Source organism: Heterodontus francisci, chromosome 33 (assembly GCF_036365525.1).
Source record: "Heterodontus francisci isolate sHetFra1 chromosome 33, sHetFra1.hap1, whole genome shotgun sequence".
NCBI classification, from domain to species: domain Eukaryota; kingdom Metazoa; phylum Chordata; class Chondrichthyes; order Heterodontiformes; family Heterodontidae; genus Heterodontus; species Heterodontus francisci.
In genome coordinates this window covers 27837960-27858316 of record NC_090403.1, presented here as the reverse complement: position 1 = coordinate 27858316, position 20357 = coordinate 27837960, and the positions used below count along the sequence as shown (strand labels likewise).

General features: G+C 40.3%; 1 protein-coding gene across 10 annotated transcripts in view; it reads left to right on the top strand.

Moving 5' to 3' along the window:
• Nucleotides 1-20357, top strand: part of gpatch8 (G patch domain containing 8) — a 196962-nt gene that overhangs the window by 162750 nt on the left and 13855 nt on the right. For all 10 annotated transcript variants that reach the window (XM_068013235.1, XM_068013236.1, XM_068013234.1 and 7 more), the window contains one exon: nt 8337-8480. In XM_068013235.1, coding sequence (XP_067869336.1) covers nt 8337-8480 — 144 coding nt within the window. The remainder of the gene's footprint in view (nt 1-8336; nt 8481-20357) is intronic.

Sequence of the window (20357 nt, the reverse complement as noted above, 5' to 3'; positions counted from 1 at the left end):
ATGAGATAATGGAGAAGGTTGATGGAGGTATTGCAGTTGATGTGCACATGGACTTCCAAAAGGCATTTGATAAAGTGCCACGTAACAGGCTTGTCAGCAAAGTTTTTTCCCATGGAAAAAAAGGGACAGTAGCAGCATGGAGACAAAATTGGCTGAGTGACAGGATGCAGTCGTGGTGAACTGTTTTTAGACTGGAGGAAGGCATATAGGGGAGAGTGCCCAGGGGTTAGCGCTAGGACCCCTGTTTTTCTTGATCTGTATTAATGACATAGACTTGGGTGTACAAGGCACAGTTTCAAAATTTGTGGATGACACAAAACTTGGAAGTTTTGTGAACTGTGAGGAGGATAGTGATAAACTTCAAGAGGACATAGACAGGCTGGTGGAATGGGCAGACAGGTGGCAGATGAAATTTAATGCAGAAAAGTGTGAAGTGCTACATTTTAGTCGGAGGAATGAGGAAAGGCAATATAAATTAAAGGATACAATTCTAAAAGGGATGCACAAACAGAGGGACCTGGGGGTATATGTGCACAAATCATTGAAGGTTACAGGGCAGGCTGAGAAAGCGCTTCATACAACATAGGGAATCCTAGGATTTATAAATAGCGGCATAGAGTACAAGATCAAGGAAGTTACGATAAACCTGTATAAAACATGGGTTTGGCCTCCACTGGAATATTGTGCCCAGTTCTGGGCAGCACACTTATGGAAGGATGTGAAGACATTAGAGAGGGTGCAGAAAAGATTCATGAGAATGGTTCCGGGGATGAGGAACTTCAGTTACATGAACAGGTTGGAGAAACTGGGCCTGTCTCCTTGGAGGAGTGAAGGTTAAGAGGAGATTTGATAGAGGTGTTCAAAATCATGAGGGGCCTGGACGGAGCAAATGGGGAGAAACTGTTCCCATTGGCTGAAGGATCCAGAACCAGAGGACACTGAGTTAAGGTGATTGGCAAAAGAACCAGAGGTGACATGAGCAAAATCTTTTTTACGCAGCGAGTAGTTAGGATACAGAATGCTCTACCTGAGAGTGTTGAGAGTATGGTGGAGGCAGATTCATTCGAGGCCTACAAAAGAGAATTAGACAATTACCTGAATAGAGAAAATTTGCAGGGCTAGGTTGAAAAGGCAGGGGAGTGGGTCTAGGTGAGTTGCTGTTGCAAAGAGCCGGCATAGACATGATGGGCCAAATGGCTGCCTCCTGTGCTGTACCATCCTATGATTCTAGGAGTCTGAGACTCTTCTCATTCAGCTCCATGATTGGTAAGGTTGTCCTTTCTGGGAAAGCAACAGAGCAATGAACTGTGCCTTTAACTGAGCCCTGTGTTGATCAGCTATATTGTTCATCTGGTTAAACCACAGCAGTACCCCTGCACTGAACCTTTTGGAATTTGAGCAGGTGTGGTATGGACACTATATTGGGCAGACAGAAACTGTACATTTGTGAAGTTTTCAATAGCTTGCTTTGGGGTTTCCTAAGCATTGTGATGGTTTTCCGTGCATGTTGGGCACCTGGCTGAACAAACTCTTAGCCTAGGCAGCAGTTGGGCTGATCTTTGTTCCTGAGGTGGGAGAGGAACATGAGCCAATGTCCCCATTCCTGATCGCTGTCCAGTGCTAGAGAGCGAGCCTGTGGATATTGAGGATGGAACAGGGTTGGTTCAAACAGCCTGCAAGCATGTACTGTTTAGGTTCAATAATCAGTTGGGCCAGCCTATGATTTTTTTTTTCCAAAATATACTTTATTCATAAAAATCTGGAAAAATAACATTCCCAAACAGTTTTAAAACAGCATCAAGTCAAAAAATACAAACAGTGCAAGGGGATCAGTTTCCTTCTATACAATCATGAGTTGCCTCACAACCCGTCCATTTCATTGTCATTCCATATACATTTTTACATTTACAGCACACAAAATTTCTCCGATACAGTTCGAGGGGTTTCCCATGGATCCAGCCCCTCAGTTCAGCTTGGTGGGGGGGGGGGGGGGGGGCAGCCTATGATGACCATAGAACTATACCAAGGGCAATGTTCTTTCTAAGATGCACAACAACCCAGAAGCTCCCCTGCAGGCCAAGCACAAGTTGTCTCCTTTAAGTTACTCCGTGTACATGACTGCACGGAAAGATTTAAAGTTTCACTGAAGTGAACAGGCTGTGCACAGCAAAAAATAATTGGAGGGAACTTTGATCAAGGGTCAGCATCTTTTTTGCATTCATTGTTGATCAGTTTGCCTTTACCATATTTTTATGTAAATATACTCGCAGTAGTGAAATGTAAGATAGAGAAATTTTAAGTGTAAAATCATTTTTAGTTAGGAATGGAAAGATTAGGCCTCGCACACAAGCTGCAAGTCATTGCACCATGTGACTGTACTTATAAGCACTGTTATACATGGAAATGTTAAGTTGGAAAAAGTATTTAATTTTGCTGAACAGTTGTACTTTCATAAACCTGCATCTCTCTATAAATGTGTTTTTGAGTGCTGTATAGTCAGTGCTAGAAAATGTGCTCCAGTTGGAAAATGGGGGAGGAGGTGGCAGGATACTGACATTGTTGTGATCATTAATGTTTACAAGTTTCTTCAGGATTTGGCATCATATTCCCAAAATGTTTACTTATTGTTTTGGTGAACATGCTCATCAAGATGCAATATGTAAGGATTTTCCCATGAATGGGCTTGAAATATCAAGAATCAACTGAGAAACTGTAGTTATTTTAAACCCTCTAAATAATTTTATTGACCTTAAGATGCAGCAGTTTTCCAGACAAAGGTGCATACAGCCTTATTCTAGGGCCGGAATTCGAATCTCAGTGATTAATTCCACTGTTTTGGGAGATGAGGGATTACTACTTCAGAAACTACTTATTTGGCTTTTCAAAAAAGCTGTGCCTGATGTGCATGAATGATGATTAAATGAGTTGAAACTTTAAGAAAAAAATGTACTCGTATGGGTTCCCTTGTTTCTGCTGGATTGCACTGATTTATGCCAATTTGAGCACATTTTGAGTTCAGATGTATCTTAACGAGATTAAGATGATTCTTGGGTGTTTTTTGACATCAGCAAAATGGACTCAATCTCAGGTGCAACTTTCCAGTTGTGCCCACGGAGGAAACCCCTGGTCTAAGTTAATGTATATTGCTTAAAGTAGCATTACACGTCTTAAATTTGGCAAAACTAGTGAATTGATTATAAAACTCTATTTATTTAAATTCATTAACTTTTTGAGCATGATATTTGAATTCCTCTTGTTGAGTATGGGAAAATTAAAAATCCATGATGGAACTTTAAACAAAATGAACAGTTGCTTCTAAATACGAGGTCATTCTAGTTACATTGAAGATGGATGTGTCTGATATTTTGGTTCTTATTGTTGTTGCAAACTTTTTTTTTTAGAACTATGAAATCAACTTGCAACAAAGGTGATGCAAACTTAGCATTGTATAGATTTATTTGAAAGGATCATTCCAGTGAAATTGATGAAGGCTATCTGATCTATTTGTTTTTCAGTGTCCCTGTAATAACTTGAGAAATCTTTGATAAAATTGTCCAATATAGTGTAGGCATGCGCATGCATAGTCTTTGGAGAATTAAATGCGATTATAGTTTACTTCTCGGCAGGTTGATTTATGACTTAGCTGTGGGGGTTTGTCAGACTTGTCTTTTAGCATGCAGTAAAGAAATTTCAAATCAAAAGCCTAGATTGTGAGGTGGTATAACGATTGCCATGTATGTGCATCCGTGAATATACAGTCCTAGCAGAAGTTTCTACAATATTAGATTAATATAATAGTGATGGTTAATTTTTGCAAGCTCTGAAAATAAAAAAAAAATTTGTAAAATATGCATCAGAAAGAGTGATGAACATACTCTGGGTAAATAACCTTGGATATCCCTGGTTCTCTCTTTGTCCCATTTATGTGATATATTATCGTCCATTTCTAAGGAATAATTGTCAATTTTGGTATCTTATTTGTCAGATTATGTGTTGGCTACTATAATGAGTTTCTAAGATCCTGCTCAGCGTGCAGTCCGCGTCAGGAGTTTTACCTATCTGTACCCTAGTGGTGAGAACCTGTGCTTGATACCTTGACTGGTTTTCTACCTGTCATGGCTCTTGCCTACTTCTAGTTGGGTAAAATAGCTCATTTCCACCTGTGCTTCTGCTCATCTGCTGCTGAAACCTTCACCCGTGCCTTTGTTGTCTCCAGACTCAACTGTTCAGGTGTTCTGGCCAGCTTTCCAGTCTCCCCTGCATTCTATCCTGTCCAAGTCCTATTTGCTTCTCACCCGTGATCTCATTGACCTACATTCCAACAAATTAAATTTAAAATCACATCCTTGCGTTTAAATCTGTCCATGACCTCACTCCTGCATAGCTTTATAACCACCCAAGTGCAACAGCTAGCACCCCACTCCAAGTTGTGATTCTGGCCCCTTATGGATGCCTTAGCTCTGTAACCTCCCTCAGACCTACACTATTTTTCTCTTCAAACCACCCACCCACATCCCATCTCTCCAACCTTTCCTTTGACTCGGGCCTTTTGAGTAACCACTCTCTGCTGTCACCTATCGCTTGTGGCTATGCTTTCAGCTGCCTAAGTCAAATGCTCTGGATTTTCTTCTAAATCCCTCCTCCTTCTGGTCCATTAAGACCATCCTTAAAAGCCTACCTCTTTAACCAAGCTTTTTGGTCATCACTCTCTCATCTGCTTTGACTTGACTTTTTTGGGCCTCTGTGCAGCACCATCAGACATTTTACTACAGTAAAGATGCTATAAAAATGGAAGGTATTATTTTTACTGGGAAAAGCCCATTCCAGAAATGTAGAAAATATTATGACAGACAGCTATGATATCAGAAGGTCTTTCCCCATGTGGGGAGATGAGGTATAAATTGTAATAATGCGGCTGTGATTAGGGTGCAGAAGCGATGCGAGGCTAATTTTGTGGGCATATAGCAGGTGGGGAAAAGCTTGCCCATCTTTTTAAATCGTAAAAGAAATCAGCAAGTCCTTAATTTTTTTTAATAGTCCAGAAATATTAATTTGTCCAGGTAGTGATTATTTAATCTCTAATTAGTGGGTATTTTTGCCTCTCAACGTCTGTTTTTTGTGAATGTTGCAGGAGATGGAAAGTGGTATAGAATGCAGGTTGTGTATGAAAGAGAGACTGGGGGGAGTGATGCTGAGAAGATGTTGCAGTCAGGACTTGGAGAATATTGTGATTTATTTCTTTGTCAAATTGAAGTACATATTTGGTCCTAATTTTTACCCTGTAATATTTTTTCAAAGCAATGCTTAGATATTGGCGATACTTATAACTGATTCAGCAGTGTTGCAAGTTAACCATTTGAACATTTATGTAAAGGTAATGAACAAAAAAATGCTTGACATTCTTTTAATTATCAATCATGCCAAAATTCTGCACTTTAAAGCAGGCTACTTCAGAATTATGGAAAGGCTCGTAAGTAGATTTTCCAAGGTTGTTCCATGTATTTTATCCAGAAATTGGTAGTGTCTTTTTTTTTGAGTTGCAAGTCTTGTAAGTGCTCCCATTTTCTGAGTGTGACATTCAAGCAGATGAGCCTCTGAGGTAGGGTATAATTGCTTTAATATTGGCACGGTTTCAATTCAGATTCTGGGAGCCGGGTTTTTGTAAGCTGGCTCTTGGGACATGTATACCACCATGTCTGCTCCTTTTTTCGGCTGGCACACTCGTAGACTGTTATTTAGCTTGCAGACTGAATGCAACCAGTGCTTTCCTTTAACTGAACAAAGGTCGGACTGGCTTTGTTTGAAAAAGGACTGCTTGAGTCAAGCACACTGATGTCAATACTGGGAACTAGACAGGCTCCAAGGTATCGATCTCCTGCTTCTCTTCAGAAGAGCATATGTACTTCTGTTTCATTCGGCAGACAGATTTCTTGCAGACTCCGCAAAGGAATGCTTGCGATGCCATTTAAATTTATAGACTTGTTTTGGAGCAGGAGAATCCATAGAATACATCTTGAGAATGATCAATTGTTGTTCATAATACTTAACTTCATCTTGCACAGTTTCTAAGTTGAGAAATGTAATTGGTATGCGTGCAAAGCTTGTGTATTACTTTGGGCTTAATCATGCATGAATTGTGACCTTTCCAAATGGAGACTTTGGTTCTAATCAGCAGCATGTGCAGTCATTGCGCTAGCTACTATTGAATGCTTTTCTTAAAAATGAATTGCCTGCTAGTGCATAATTTGGGGCAGCAGTTCCACCTCAATGCAATTTTTTGTGATATACAAATTCAAGATGTGATTTGTGCAGTGGTGCAACTTACCAGTTCATAACCCTCTTAACCTGTGCTTAATTCTGGGAATGAAGATGGTCGTTATTTGATTAAATACTGTATTACTAAGTATGTACACTTCAGTTACCTACTCCAGATTTCCCTTGCCTGGCAAACAGATTGAGATACAAGATCCTTATGTCATTGCTTGAGTACCCAAAATGGTGCTGCTTTGTGCAGTAGTAAGCTTTTGATAAAATAAATAAAGTTGGACAGTTGAACCCTATAGAGTTGATGTAATACTGTACTGGATGACTGTGTCTGGAAATTAGATAACTCAATGCCAATCCAGTAAAATAGTCTTACTCAACATAATATTAATTGCGCCACACTTTCAAGAATACTTTCTTGTATTCATTGCTTTCAAGCCAAATGTTTGCTGCATATAGTAGAACTTTAGTGTGCTGTATTGCCTGTGTTAGCTGGTGATATGAAAAGTTTTATCTACTCCAAAATTCAATGCTTTAATACACTTGACTACCTCTCAGTACAAACTCCTTGAGGGTCTTTCCCGATACCATGTAAATTATTCTGTTGAGTGGACAGGAGGTCTTGCTCACTTTCAAATTTGTGTTTCAAAGCACTTTATGACCAAAGTAGTACAGCTTTTGCCAAAGACCTGGTCATTTATATGAAAGAACCTGCTTTGGTTGGAAATTTAGTAATTTCGTTCTGAACTTTAAGAAATGTCTGATACATTTTTGTTTAGAGAAATTTGAAGTGATACACGCGAAGAAACACAGCTTGTATTTAAAAAGAATTGGACTTAGAAGGTTAATGGTTTCCAATGAAAATGGCAGAACTTTTCTTAACCAAATTAACTTTAGAATTGCCATTCAGCCAAGGTCTATTAATATATCTGTCACAGAGTAAGATGGCGAGATCTTGGCAACACTGCAATTATAGTTTGAATAATCCTGGTATTACTTCAGTAGATGCTTACAGTCTTTCACAGTTCCTGAGTGATAAACTTCCATTGATAGCATTATCAGAACCATTCCAGAAAACAGACTAACATTTTAAAGAAAGCAGGCTGATTTCTTTTTATTGTGCCTAAAATTTAAAATGTCATCCTCATATATATTTTGCATTAACTATCTGGATAAAGCTACTTTGAAATGTAATTTCTGAATTGGCGGAACCACAGGAATGCATAGAGCAGAGCTTTTGTGTACTGTATTGCCTGTGTTAGCTGGTGATATGAGCAGCTTTGTATCCTGTGCTCTGTGCTAGTTGTTGCGTTCCTTTTTTTAGCAAGTATTTTAGGAGACCAGTGGCATAGTAATTGATCTCTGAATCCTGGGTTCAAATCAAACCTAAGCGGGTCGTGTGAAAGTTTCACCTACTTCTCCTCTGCTGGCTGTCAGGTCCTTGCGTAATATAAATTTGAGCATTCTTGGTTGATTTCTCAGTAGCTGCAAGCTCTTGATACAAAGCTGCTCGTAGTTCAGAACAAATAGGCAGGGAATTGCCAATTTTCAAGGGTGGCCCATGATGGAAACAGAAAAACTTGTATTCTTGTTGCGTTTATGAGGGCTTAGCTGCTCTTCTGTGGCAGAGTAGAGAAGTTTTACTTGGCTTCTAGATATGGTAAACTTGACCTGAGAATGTTTACTGCTGCCACTATGTTTCCAGAATAATAAAATGTTCCATATCCAACTGACATACCTTGCCTTTTCCTCCCAAATTTATTTTATTATTTAAGTTCTTTGAGAATTTACACATTTAGGTATAAAATACAAATTGCTGTACATCTGGAGCACAAACATTCATGAGGGCATAATCATTTTATACAATTTTCAAAGGGATGTTGCTAAAATTAAATCTGAAACATCAAAATTCAATCATTTATTATTTATATGCCCAGCACTGTCTTTTTAGATATTAGTATATTGTAAGATATTAATTAAAATATGTAGTATGTAACTACTGAGGAAGTACAATTGCATTGCTGCTAATCTTTCCATCATACAACGTATTGATATTTTTCCATCTCTCATAGGATTATGCTGAAAAAGAAAAGGCAATTGCAAAAGCTTTAGAAGACCTGAGAGCGAATTTTTACTGTGAATTGTGTGATAAGCAGTACCAAAAACATCACGAGTTTGACAACCACATAAATTCTTATGACCATGCTCATAAGCAGGTGAGTTGCTGCTGTTTTAGAATTGATGTTCTGAAACCCATCACTCTGGAGTAATAGAAAAAGTGCATGTTTGGCTGTTTGTTCAAAGAAGGCTTGTACTTCACAGGAAGTTTCAAATTTTGCACAAATTGAGCCACTGATGAGAATTTGTTGGAAAAGAACCTAATCAGCTTTGAAGCACCAGGCAAAAAGCTCTCATACAAGACTTTTTTTGCACTGCTTTTTAGTATACCAATAACCGTTCTCATTTTTACCCACATTGCTTAAGTTCATGCTATCTGTGATTGGCAGGGTAGGATGACTCATTCTGTGTGGGCAATTAATTAACTTCTTAAACTTTTAAGAGATGGGAAGGGACTTTTACAATTTAGACTTCTGCTCCAGATATTTTATCTCATACCCGACACAAAAAGCCAGCTACCGTGAGATAGCACATCCTAGGTGAACAGTAAAGTAATTTATTGTTGCTGGATTTACAGGTAACATTTCCACTATGCATATGCCAGATGTTTGCATGGCAGAATAAACTATCAAAGGTTTATTTGCAGTTAGTCATTTACAGAAACAATCAATAGCACTGAGTTATTAAATATCAGGAAGACTGCATTCATTGCCTTTGACCCCTGCCATCAATTCCTCCAACACCCCTCCCCCGCACCCCCCTCCCCCCTGGGCCAAATGTTCACAACTTCGGTGTTCTATTTGACCCTGATCTGCACTTTCAACCCTGTATCTTCTCCATCACCAGAACTGCCTACTACCTCTGTGATACTGTCCATGTTCTGCTCTTCTTCAGCTTGTCTGCTGCAGAAACATTCATCCATGCTTTTGTTTCTTCCAGGCTCGACTATTCTAATGCTGTCCTGACCGGCCCGATCTTCGACCCTCTCTAAACTTTAGCTCATCCAAAACTCTGCTGCCCATATCTTAACTCATACCATCTCCTATTCACCCATCACCCCTATGCTATCTCAGCTGCATTAGGTCCCTATCCAGCAACACCTCAAACCTAATATTCTCATCCTTGTGTTCAAATCCCTCCTCGTCCTCACCTCTCTCAATCTCTGTAACCTCCTCCAACCTTACAACCCTCTGAGAACTCTACATTCCTCCAATTCTGACCTCTTGAGCATCCCCAGTTTTCTTTACCCCACAATTGACAGCCGTGCCTTGCTGAAGGCTAATTGTGTTGGAAAATGCTGTTTGTATTAGGATTGCCCTGATTAGGTGTTGTCTATTAATAGTCCTGTGATCCATGTTTATTATTTCTAGCACTTGGGTGTGCTTGGTGACTTTTTATCCAGATATCTATCAGTTTATTATGTCTATGACTTTTTCCTTGCATCCTTCAGGCACAGCCAAAAGAATAGAACCATTTTAAAGCATGTTGATTTAGACATCATTATTAGCTTATTATCTGTCTTAAATGGGATTATTTTTAAGTTAGAAATGTGAGTTCAGAGAGAAAAATCCATGAAGAAATATTAAAACAGCCGTTTATAACTTGAAGCTGACCAATCTCTGTTGCATCATACACACTTGTGTATCTTTTTGCTCTCCCTACCATTGACCTAGACAAGTGTAGTAGAACTGCATTCAGCTGAGACTGATTTAATTTTCCAGCTGGGAATCCCAGTCTCCCATTGTGTTTATTATGAAGAGCAGTTGTTGGCTGTTGGCTTCCTTATTTTCCAAATATTCTATTCACATTGGTGATTTCATACCCTGTGATAAGTTGCCTCTTGAAACAAGACATTCTCACAGTAGGAATTTTCAGCTATATCTGTTTCCTTATCTAACACATAATGGCTTTTTGTGCGGTTTAATTATTTTGATACAAGAAAAGTCGTACAAATGAAAGTGTGCTTTTCCTAACTATCTCTAGGTAATTGTTCATCTCTTGTTGTCCAGCTGTGGTCCTGAAAATTGTTCAAGCATAAAGTCACTTAACTGCCTCCAGAAAGCTTAGCCCTGGAGTATTGAAGTGTCTGCTTGAGTTGATAACGGACCATTATTTTTGTGTTAATTTTTAAATAAGTTATCTCAATTTTTTGGCACTGTGGCTGCCGACAGCAGAACTGTTCTACCTAATAGTTTCTATTAGGGTAATACATCAGAGCCTTTAGTCATCATTCATTCATGTTGCTGTCAATTTATTACTCTGCAGTTCCAGAATCCCCAACTGTTAGCTGGTTTCTAACGGGTGAATTTTAAGCTGCAGGAGTGCATGGGGGTTAAAAGCATGGAAATTGACAGCGCATCATTGAGCTTGCTTCAACCTGCCAACTTCCACACTTAACTGCAGTGCGTTAGGCTGCTTGCAATCAACCCCCTCGGGAGAGGTGGGTTGCCAATTTCAATGCGCTTATCGCTCGGTTAGAGTGATACTATCATGGCTTTTGGAATTTAACTGTGGCTGCACAGGTTGCCTGGGCTTTTGGAGACTTCCACAACTTCGGCGGTTTGTATGTCTGATCTCCACTTTGGAGTTTTAATCTGTCAGATCAGCATGAGTGCCACTTATGCTGTTTTACTTTGAACCCCAGATGAGCACCATTCAGGGTTCAACCATTTTTTGCCTGACATTCATGTTTGCATGCTCACCTGTGGTTTTATAGGTTTTTGAAAGCTTGTTTTTGCATTGTTAAAATATTATTGTCCTCTTTCCCTTCAAAAAAGTCCTTTTAGGAAATTGTTTTTCTGTACTAGTTAACACTTCGCATCAAATTATTAAGTTCTCCTTCAGTTACTTCAGCTGTAAGGATTGGACCATGGGAATTTTCAGTAGTCATTGTGCATGCCACTCTATATCTGTTGATTCATATACACTTTCCAGACGGATGCCAATGTTCTAGCTAGCTGGCTGTGTCTTTGGCAGCTTGCCCATGACTCATAACCCAGTTCCTACAATCAAGACTGGAAATTCAAAATCAAGCCCTTGAAGCAGGTGTCTAATTCTCTCATATTAGAATAACTGAGCAACATTATTCATGATATTGTTCAAAAGAACATCAGCGGGTATGGTTTACCTTCAGTTGTATCAATCAGTGAAAACAAGTGACTTTCTGCCTGATTTGGGGGGAAAAAATAATCCTGGTGCAATGATAATAAATGGTCTATGATTAAGGAAACTTCATAAAATCATGCTGATCTGTTAATATCACATTAAAACACAAGATTCAGCGATATGTTTTCCACAATTGAATATCATACCTACACTGCCCATGTAGTAGAATTCTCAGGAGTTACAGGAAAGAGCGTTGCTGGCACTTAAGGAGCCATTTGTCAACATTATTAGTGGTATTCAGGAAAAATAGGGAAAGCAAAATTATCTTTAGGCACTTAAGGACAAGAAAATTTGCTGCATATTTTGGGAGGGACGTGAATTGAAAGTGGTTAAATGAAATATAAAAAACAGCAAAGAATGACCAAAAGAATGAGAGACATTAGAGTATGCGAGAAAGCTAGCTAGAAATATAAAAATGGATTTCTACAGGTATTTAAAAAGGAGTGTTGGTCCTCTAGAGAGAGTGTCTGGTGAATTAATAATGGAAAATAAGGAAATGGCGGAGGAATTGAACAGATTTTTTGCCTCTGTCTTCACTGTAGAGGATACAAATAGCATCCCAGAAATAATTTATGAACCAAGAGTTGAAAGGGAGGGAGGAACTTGAAATAATTACCATCACCAGGGAAAGGGTACTGAGAAAATTATTAGAACTAAAGGCTGACAAGTCTCCAGTTCCTGATGAACTTCATCCTAGGGTCTTAAAAGAAGTGGCTGCTGAGATAGTGAATCCATTTGTTTTAATTTTCCAAAATTCCCTAGCGTCTGGAAAGGTCCCATCAGATTGGAAGATAGCAAATGTCACTCCGCTATTCAAGAAAGGAGGAGGAAACTACATTCCAGTTAGCTTAACATCTGTCACAGGGAAAATGCTGGAATCTATTATTGAGAAGGTATAGCATGTCATTTAAAAAATCTCAATGCAATCTGGCAGAGTCAACATGGTTTTGTGAAAGGGAGATCATGTTTAATTTATTAGAGTTCTTTGAGGAAGTAATAAGCAACGTGGATAAAGGGAGACCTGTGGATGTGGCGTACTTGGATTTTCAGAAGGCATTTGACAAGGTACCATAATAAACAAAATAAGAGCCCATGAAATATGCAGTAACATATTAGCATGGATAGAGGTTTGGTTAGCTAACAGGAAACAGAGAGTAAGCATAAATGGGTAGTTTTCAGGTTGGCAAGCTGTAACTAGTGGGGTGCCTCGACTATTTACAATCTATATCAATGACTTGGATGAAGGGACAGAATGTATGGTTGCTAAATTTGCTGATGACACAAAGATAGGTAGGAGAGTAAGTTGTGAAGAGGATGTAAGGAGTCTACAAAAGGATATAGATAGGTTAAGTGAGTGGGAAAAGATTTGGCAGATGAAGTATAATGTGGAAAAGTGTAAACTTGTCCACTTTGGCTGGAAAAATAGAAAAGCAACATATTGAAATGGAGAGAGATTGCAGAACTCTGAGATGCAGAGGGATCTGGGTGTCCTAGTACATGAAACACAAGAAATTAGTATGCAAGTGATTAAGAAGGCAAATACAATGTTGTCATTTATTGCAAGGGGAATGGAATATAAAAGTAAAGATGTTTTGCTACAATTATACAGGGCATTGGTGTGAACACATCTACAGTATTGTATACAGTTTTGGTCTCCTTACTTAAGAAAGGATATAATTGAATTGGCAGCAGTTCAGAGAAGGTTCACTTGACCGATTCCTAGGATGAGAGGTTTACCTGATGAGGAAAGGTTGGACAGGTTGGGTCTGTATTCATTGGAGTTTAGAAGGATGAGAGGTGATTTTATTGAAACATGCAAGATCCTGAGGGAACTTGACAGGGTGGATGCTGAAAGGAAGTTTCCCCTTGTGGGAGAGACTAAAACTTGGGGACATAGTTTAAAAATAAGGGGTCTCCCATTTAAGACAGAGATGAGGAGAAATATTTTCTCTGAGGGTCGTGAGTCTGTGGAACTCTCTTCCCCGGAGTGTGGTGGAAGCAGGGTCATTGAATGTTTTTAAGGCAGGGGTAGACAGATTCTTGACGAACAGGGGAGTCAAAGGGCATTGGGGGTAGGCAGGAAAGTGGAATTGTGTCCACAAACAGATCAGCCATGATCTTATAGAATGGCAGAGCAGGCTCAAGGGGCTGAATAGCCTACTTCTGCTCCAAGTTCGTATGTTCATATGCTAAGTCATGCTTGGGTATTAAAATTCTGCATGTGGTCTCAGAAGGAATAATTGTCCGAGGCAAGGCGCTCCATAGTTTTATGGTCCTGGAAGAGGTTAGAACACAAATGCATTTTTTTGCTATAGGCCATTGCTGCACCAACATCAGTTTACTTGGCCATCAAAATTTAATATTGCCATCCCTATTTATTTAAAATATTGCAATTTCCATGCAATAAATTTAGACACTGTCAGCTCCAGACTTGTGCCTTTGGGACAAATTACTTATTGCAGCTGTGTTGTGGTGGGATTATTTCAATACCTGTGACAATGCCAAGCATCAAGTGTTTACATGAATATCAAATGATGCACAGTGCTCCAATATTGAAGTCTTTTCGGCTATGTGACTTTCCTGGGAGTTTATGTGGATACTCTTAACAATACTTGAGATATTGCTCCTTAATGTTTGGTTTGGCATCCTTCCATCTACAAAAGATGATGAACATGCAGCAAACAATCCATTTAGGTGGGGTGTCTTCTCTCGGTGCTCCTTTGTTGATGGCTGTGAAGGCCAGTCCTTGAGAAGCACGTACTGCCACAAGTGCTGCACGTGAAGTTGCCAAGTGACGCTGTGAGTTGTTGTTTTTGACATTGGTGCCTATTGCCAAGCTGCTGTAGCAGTTGGTCATCGTGATAGTGCACACCAGTCCACAGGACATGTCGCCATTTCTCTCTTTCGCCCACAAGTGGCTCCCAAGTGTGATAGTTGTCATTTAGGGCCTTCATGTCACACTTGCAAGCATCCTTGAAGCAGAGCTTTGGGCGTCCCACTGGTAGTCTGGCCCCGGCTACCTCACCGTACAGAAGATCCTTGGGTATGTGACTGTCTTCCATCCTGCGGACGAGACTGATCCACTGAAGCTGCCTCTATTTGATTAGTGCCAACACACTTGGGAGCTCTGCCTTTGAGAGGACTGCCAAATTTGTGATTTTGTCCTGCCACGATATACCCATAATGCACCGCAGATAGCAAAGATGGAAATTATTGAGCTTTTTTTTCTTGGTAGCTGTAAGTCACCCATGTTTCACAGCTGTACAGCAGGTGCTGAGAACACAGGCCTTATAAACCATCAGCTTGGTCCTAAGGGTTAGCTTGGTGTTACCCATGCGTGTTTCGCAAGTTAGCCAAAGGTGGTAGCTGCTTTTCCAATGTGTGTATCGAGCTCTGCAACAAGGGGACAGACTGTCACCCTGGACGCAAGGTAGCAGAATTTTCTAACCACTCCCGATGGGATATTATTTAGTGTGATCAAGAGTGGAGATGCAACACCTTGTCCCATGACCACGGTTTACTTGACGCTTATAGTCAGGGAGGACAAGTTACAGGCACAGGAGAGACAGTCCATGAGTTCTTGTAGCTGAGTTTCCGTGTGAGCGACGAGCACAGCATCATCAGTGTAGAGGAGTTCTCTGATCAGGACATGATGTGTTTTTGCCCTCACTTTCAGCCTTGATAGATTGTAGAGCTTGCCATCTTACCTAATGTGCAAGTAGACTCCTTCCATATCTGAAGGAAAGGCGAAGGTCAGGAGCATGGAGAAGATGATGCCAAACAGAGTGGGGGCTAGACACAACCCTGTTTTACTCCATTCTTCACTCCGAAACTGTCGGAAATGGAGCCATTAAACTGTGCAGTTCCTGTTGTCATGGAAGGAGCGGATGAGACTGAGGGGCTTCCGTGGACAGCCAGTTTTTTTCCAAAATCTTGTAGAGCCCTGCTCTGCTGAAGGTGTCGAATGCCTTAGTGAGATCTACAAAAGTAAGGTAAAGAGGTATGCTTTGTTCCCTACACTTCTCTTGTAGCTGGTATATGGAGAAGATCATATCCTCAGTAGATCTGTCGGCACAGAAACCGTACTGTGCTTCCAGAGAACACTTGGTCTGCAAGTAAATGGAGTCTTTTAAGTGTGACCCTAGCAAAGGCCTTTCCTGTGACACTAAGGAGTGAGATGCCCCTGTAGTTGTTGCAGTCTCCTCTGTCACCTTTGTTTTTGTATAGTGTGATGATTTTGGCATCACGCATCTCCTGTGGAACAGAACCTACTTTCCAGCAGAGAAGGAGAAGGTCATAAAGGTGTGGCAAGAGATGGGACTTTCCGTGCTTGAACAGTTTGATTGGTGTTCCATTCTTGTCTGGTGCCCTTCTGTTCACTAGGCGGTCTGTGGCCTTCTCGAGCTCCAGTGATGAGGGTTCTTCATCTAACTGATCCATGACAGGAAGTTGCAGGAGAGCATCGGGCGCAGATTGGGAGATGTCCGACTCTCAGGAGTACAGCTCACAGTAGTGTTCAGCCCAGCAGGACATCTGTTTCACTTCTGTTGGTGATTGCTTCACTGTCTGCAGACTTCAGGGGAGCAACTTTGGTGATGGCAGGGCCAAACACCCTCTTGATCCCTTCGTACATAGCTCGTAGGTTTCCTTGGTCAGATGCAGTTTGGATCTCTTAACTTAAGCTGATCCAGTATTTGTTTGTGCAGTATTTCCCTCTCCTTTGCACAGCTGTTTTGGCTACTTTCAGGTCATGCAGTGTCTTAGCTGTTGGGTTTATGTTGTGCATCATGTAGGCTTTGTTTTTTGCATCGATGACGGATATCATCTCAGCTGAGTAGATGTCAAACCAGTCCTTGTTGCAGGTTTCGCCTTTACCAAATGATGCTTCTGCTGCTTCATAGATGATTGAGCTTAGTGACTTCCAAGCTTCAACAATGCCGGCATTCCAGTTAAGGCTTTGGTGGGTATCAAGCCTTCTAGCGACAGTACAAAGTGCTGGTATTTGGCATCATTGCTTATGCAAGGGATGTTGATGCGTGGCGGGCCGTTGTGTTTGGAGCTATGGAACTTTTGAGGGTGCACCTTCATTCTACTGCTAAGAGTGCAATCTGCACTATGGTAGGTGCGGATATGAAGAACACTGGATAGATCGTGCCTCCTCATGATGACTAGGTCTAGTTGGTGCCAATGACCAGACCATGGGTGACGCCATGATAACTTGTCGTGATGTCTGCCCTGGAATAAAGTGTTGGTGACGCGGAGTTCATTCAGGGCACAAAACTCAAGAAGGCATTGTCCATTATTGGTGATCTTACCCACCCCATAACGAACGAGGTACGTTGGCCATGAGTCTCTGCCTGCCCCAACACGTGTGTTGAAGTAACCCAGAATGAATAGCCTTTCGCTATTTGGGATGTTCCTCAGAACGTCACCTAGGGAGTCTTGGAAATGCTCTTTATCTGAGATGCTGGTGATATTGCTCCTTAATGTTTGATGTGACATGAAAATCTGCACATCTCTGTGTAATTATATGGAAGTGTCCAAGTGGAAGTATACAGCCTGCTGCTGATGTCTCCCTCGATTGATGGGAGCGATTCACCTTGCAGCTACCTTGAAGATTAACACTACAGCACTTTTCTAGTTCAAAGCACCAAAGAATCTTATTACCAAAAGACGGTACTGTCACCATGTGTCTCATGGACTGTACTTGAGAAAGATGGAGCATGGAGTGATGTTTTCCTAAAAACATTGTCATAATTCATTAAGTTGCCTGTTAATTATACCTGTGGATGTGGGGATAAAGAACATTCTTAAATCTGACCATTTCAGTACATTCTTTCAATATTGATGCTGTCATCTTCAATTGAGTGGCACAAAATTGCAAGCTGAAGGAAAGTAAACTAGAAATTGCATCTCTCATTTGTATATCATGTTGCTTGCATAGTGTGTTCTGCAGTAATCTTTGGTTTTACATACACTATGTATTTTGTCATTGAAATGTTTTGGCAAAATAGAAAAATGCAACACCATTCAAGTACATTCAGTTTAAGCTCTTCACCTGCAAATCTCAATGTACTTGATTCTAGTATGCAGGTATGTGCTGAAGAAGGAGCAAATGTGATGTATATGGCATACCTCTCGCATAAATACAAGTATTTTCCATCATTTAATGCAGTGTCCCAGTTTCTTTCCTATCCTGTGATGAGGTGGTGCTATTCCATTCCTGCAATTTGTCTTAGAGTAGGGATGTCCAACCCATGGCCCTAATGTCACATCATTCTCATCCTTGTTTTCAAATCCCTCCATGGCCTCAGCCTTCCCTATCTCTATTATCTTCTCCAGCCCCACAACCCTCCAAGATATTCACTTTCATTTAATTCTGGCCTTTTGAGCATCCCCAATTTTAATTGCTCCACCATTGGTGGCCGTGCCTTCAGCTGCCAAGTCCTAAGCTCTGGAGTTTCCTCCCTCCACCTCTCTGCCTCGCTTTCTTGCTTTCCTCCTTTCAAGATGCTCCTTAAAACCTACCTGTTTGACTAAGCTTTTGGTCCTATGACCTAATGTCTCTTTGCGTGGCTCAGTGTCATCTTTTGTTTTATAATGCCCCTATGAAGCCCCTTGGAATATTTTATTACATTAAGGTGTAATATAAGTATAAGTTGTTGTATCATTTAGCCGCCCTTCCCCCTCCCTAAAACATTGTTATATACCTACATGCCCCACAAGAACAAAGACTTGCACACCGTATTATAAACGGATTTGAATCCCGAAAATTGTGCAAGTTTCTTTTCTACCAGTAGTAAAATTTGTGGCCAGAGACCTTTTACGCACTTCTTCAGCACACTTGCAAATGCTGCAGAACTAGATTCTGGGTGACCTGAGCCATCAATCTGCTGCTGGCTATATTGTCCACCGTATTCCAGGTGTCTGCTATACCCTGGCTGGAACTTCCTTATCCACTCTCGTCAGGCAGCGACAAGCTTGCTGTTCCAAGTGCCTTTCTCTAAAATATGTTGTAATTTTAATCCAAAATAAATTCCATTAAAATTTGCTTAACACATAAAAATGTGGAGACCACTTAGTTATTTGCTGCAGAAATTGACCTTAAGGTGCAGCAGAATTCTAGGAGCCTTGACTTTATTGCATAAAATAAAGGATGGCTGGGAGTGTGGTAGGAATTGCAATTCTATCTTAAGGATCAGATGATCATTATAAGTTGGCCATGCTTCAAGGCTTGTGATTCTTAATGGCGCCTAAATCCCTTATTTGTATTAATGATTTGTACTGTTCTATAAACATTGGCTACTTTATTTATGCTGTACAGTTTCTGTGATAATGCGTACAGGTTTTGGCTAATTGCAATGGATGAGTACAACAGTTTTGTAGCAGTAGGGATTTTTATAAAATAATTTTTTTAAGAAAGTAACCAAATAAGTTACCCCTTGGTGTGCTCCAGGAGGTTTTTTTTTGCTGCAAGACCTGTAGTTAAAGGTGTTCTTGATGGAGTTTAAGGAGGGGCAACCTCATCCATTATTGGGTTGGAATATGAATGCTATTGTCTCTCCAGATTGATCTGAAAATAGGCCAGATGAGCTTGTCACTGCAAGGTATAATTCACTGGGTTCTCGGCAGGAATGGACTTCAGTAAGGAGGTCGTCTGGACTCATCAGTGAGAACCTTCAACTCTGGATGTACCTGCAAATATTTCATTTTTAAGAATTGATCCCTGAAACAAATAAATAGGCAATTAAAGATGGATTATGCTGTTCTGTCACCCTTAAGAGTCAAAAATTTTTGTCTCTTTATTGATAGAGCCTGCCGCCCTCCTTTATATAAAAAAAAACTAATTGATCCTTGATGTTATGCAGTTATCAGTACTAGCACATAGCTTGCAGGGAGATTAAGTGCTGGCTGTTGGTTGCTTATTTTCTGCCTCCATCTCCACTCTGTTGTATTTTTACCTTTTTTTCATGGTGTGACATTTTTAGCTGATGTATTGAAAACCAGTCCTAATTTCGGAGATCAGATAACATGAGTGAGTTTCCTTATATTAGTGCCCTGCAGTTATATTCTGTGTGTTACCTCTTGTTTCCTGCATTATTTAATGCGTAGGTCCTTCATGCAGTTTTTTAATCTATTAATGTGCTGCTTATCCCATGATGCTTCTGCCATAAAAAGCATTGCTTGTTTTGTGGAATTTTTATGTGCCAGAGTTAACTGAGTAAAGCAGTTTATATTCCTGGGATACTGCTTAAGAATCGTACTGTCAATTAAAACGAGTTATAGAATCTTTAAGACATATTAAGATATTCTCCTAAATGTTAATGCGTAGGTATGATTCCCAGCACCACTTGATGTTCCAAGCTGTTGCCACATTTGCAAGTTTTGTAATTCCTTACTTAAGCCGCAAGGTGGGCTGTAATAGGCTACCTAACTTTATGGGGAAATTAAAAGTCATGCTCCAGATCATTTGTTCTGGTTACAAAGGGAGGGCTATCAGCATGGAGACTTGATGGATGTTCATAGCTGTTTATGCTAGCCTCCCATCTGAAAGGATTATTTACTCAGACCTTATGATATAGGTGGGGTGAACATTTAAAATTATTAAAATTTAAATTTATAACCTTTCCTTCAGTAATTCTAGTCCCAGATGAAGCATCTGATTAAACTGTAATTATCTCTGTCATCTCTGAAACATAAAGACCCAAATTTTGCAGTCAGTGCTGAATGGACAGTGCTCGCCACTGACCTCCAAGGAAGCTGCCCACAAAGATCTAGTGAGCTCTGTGGCATCGATTTCCCCTATTAAA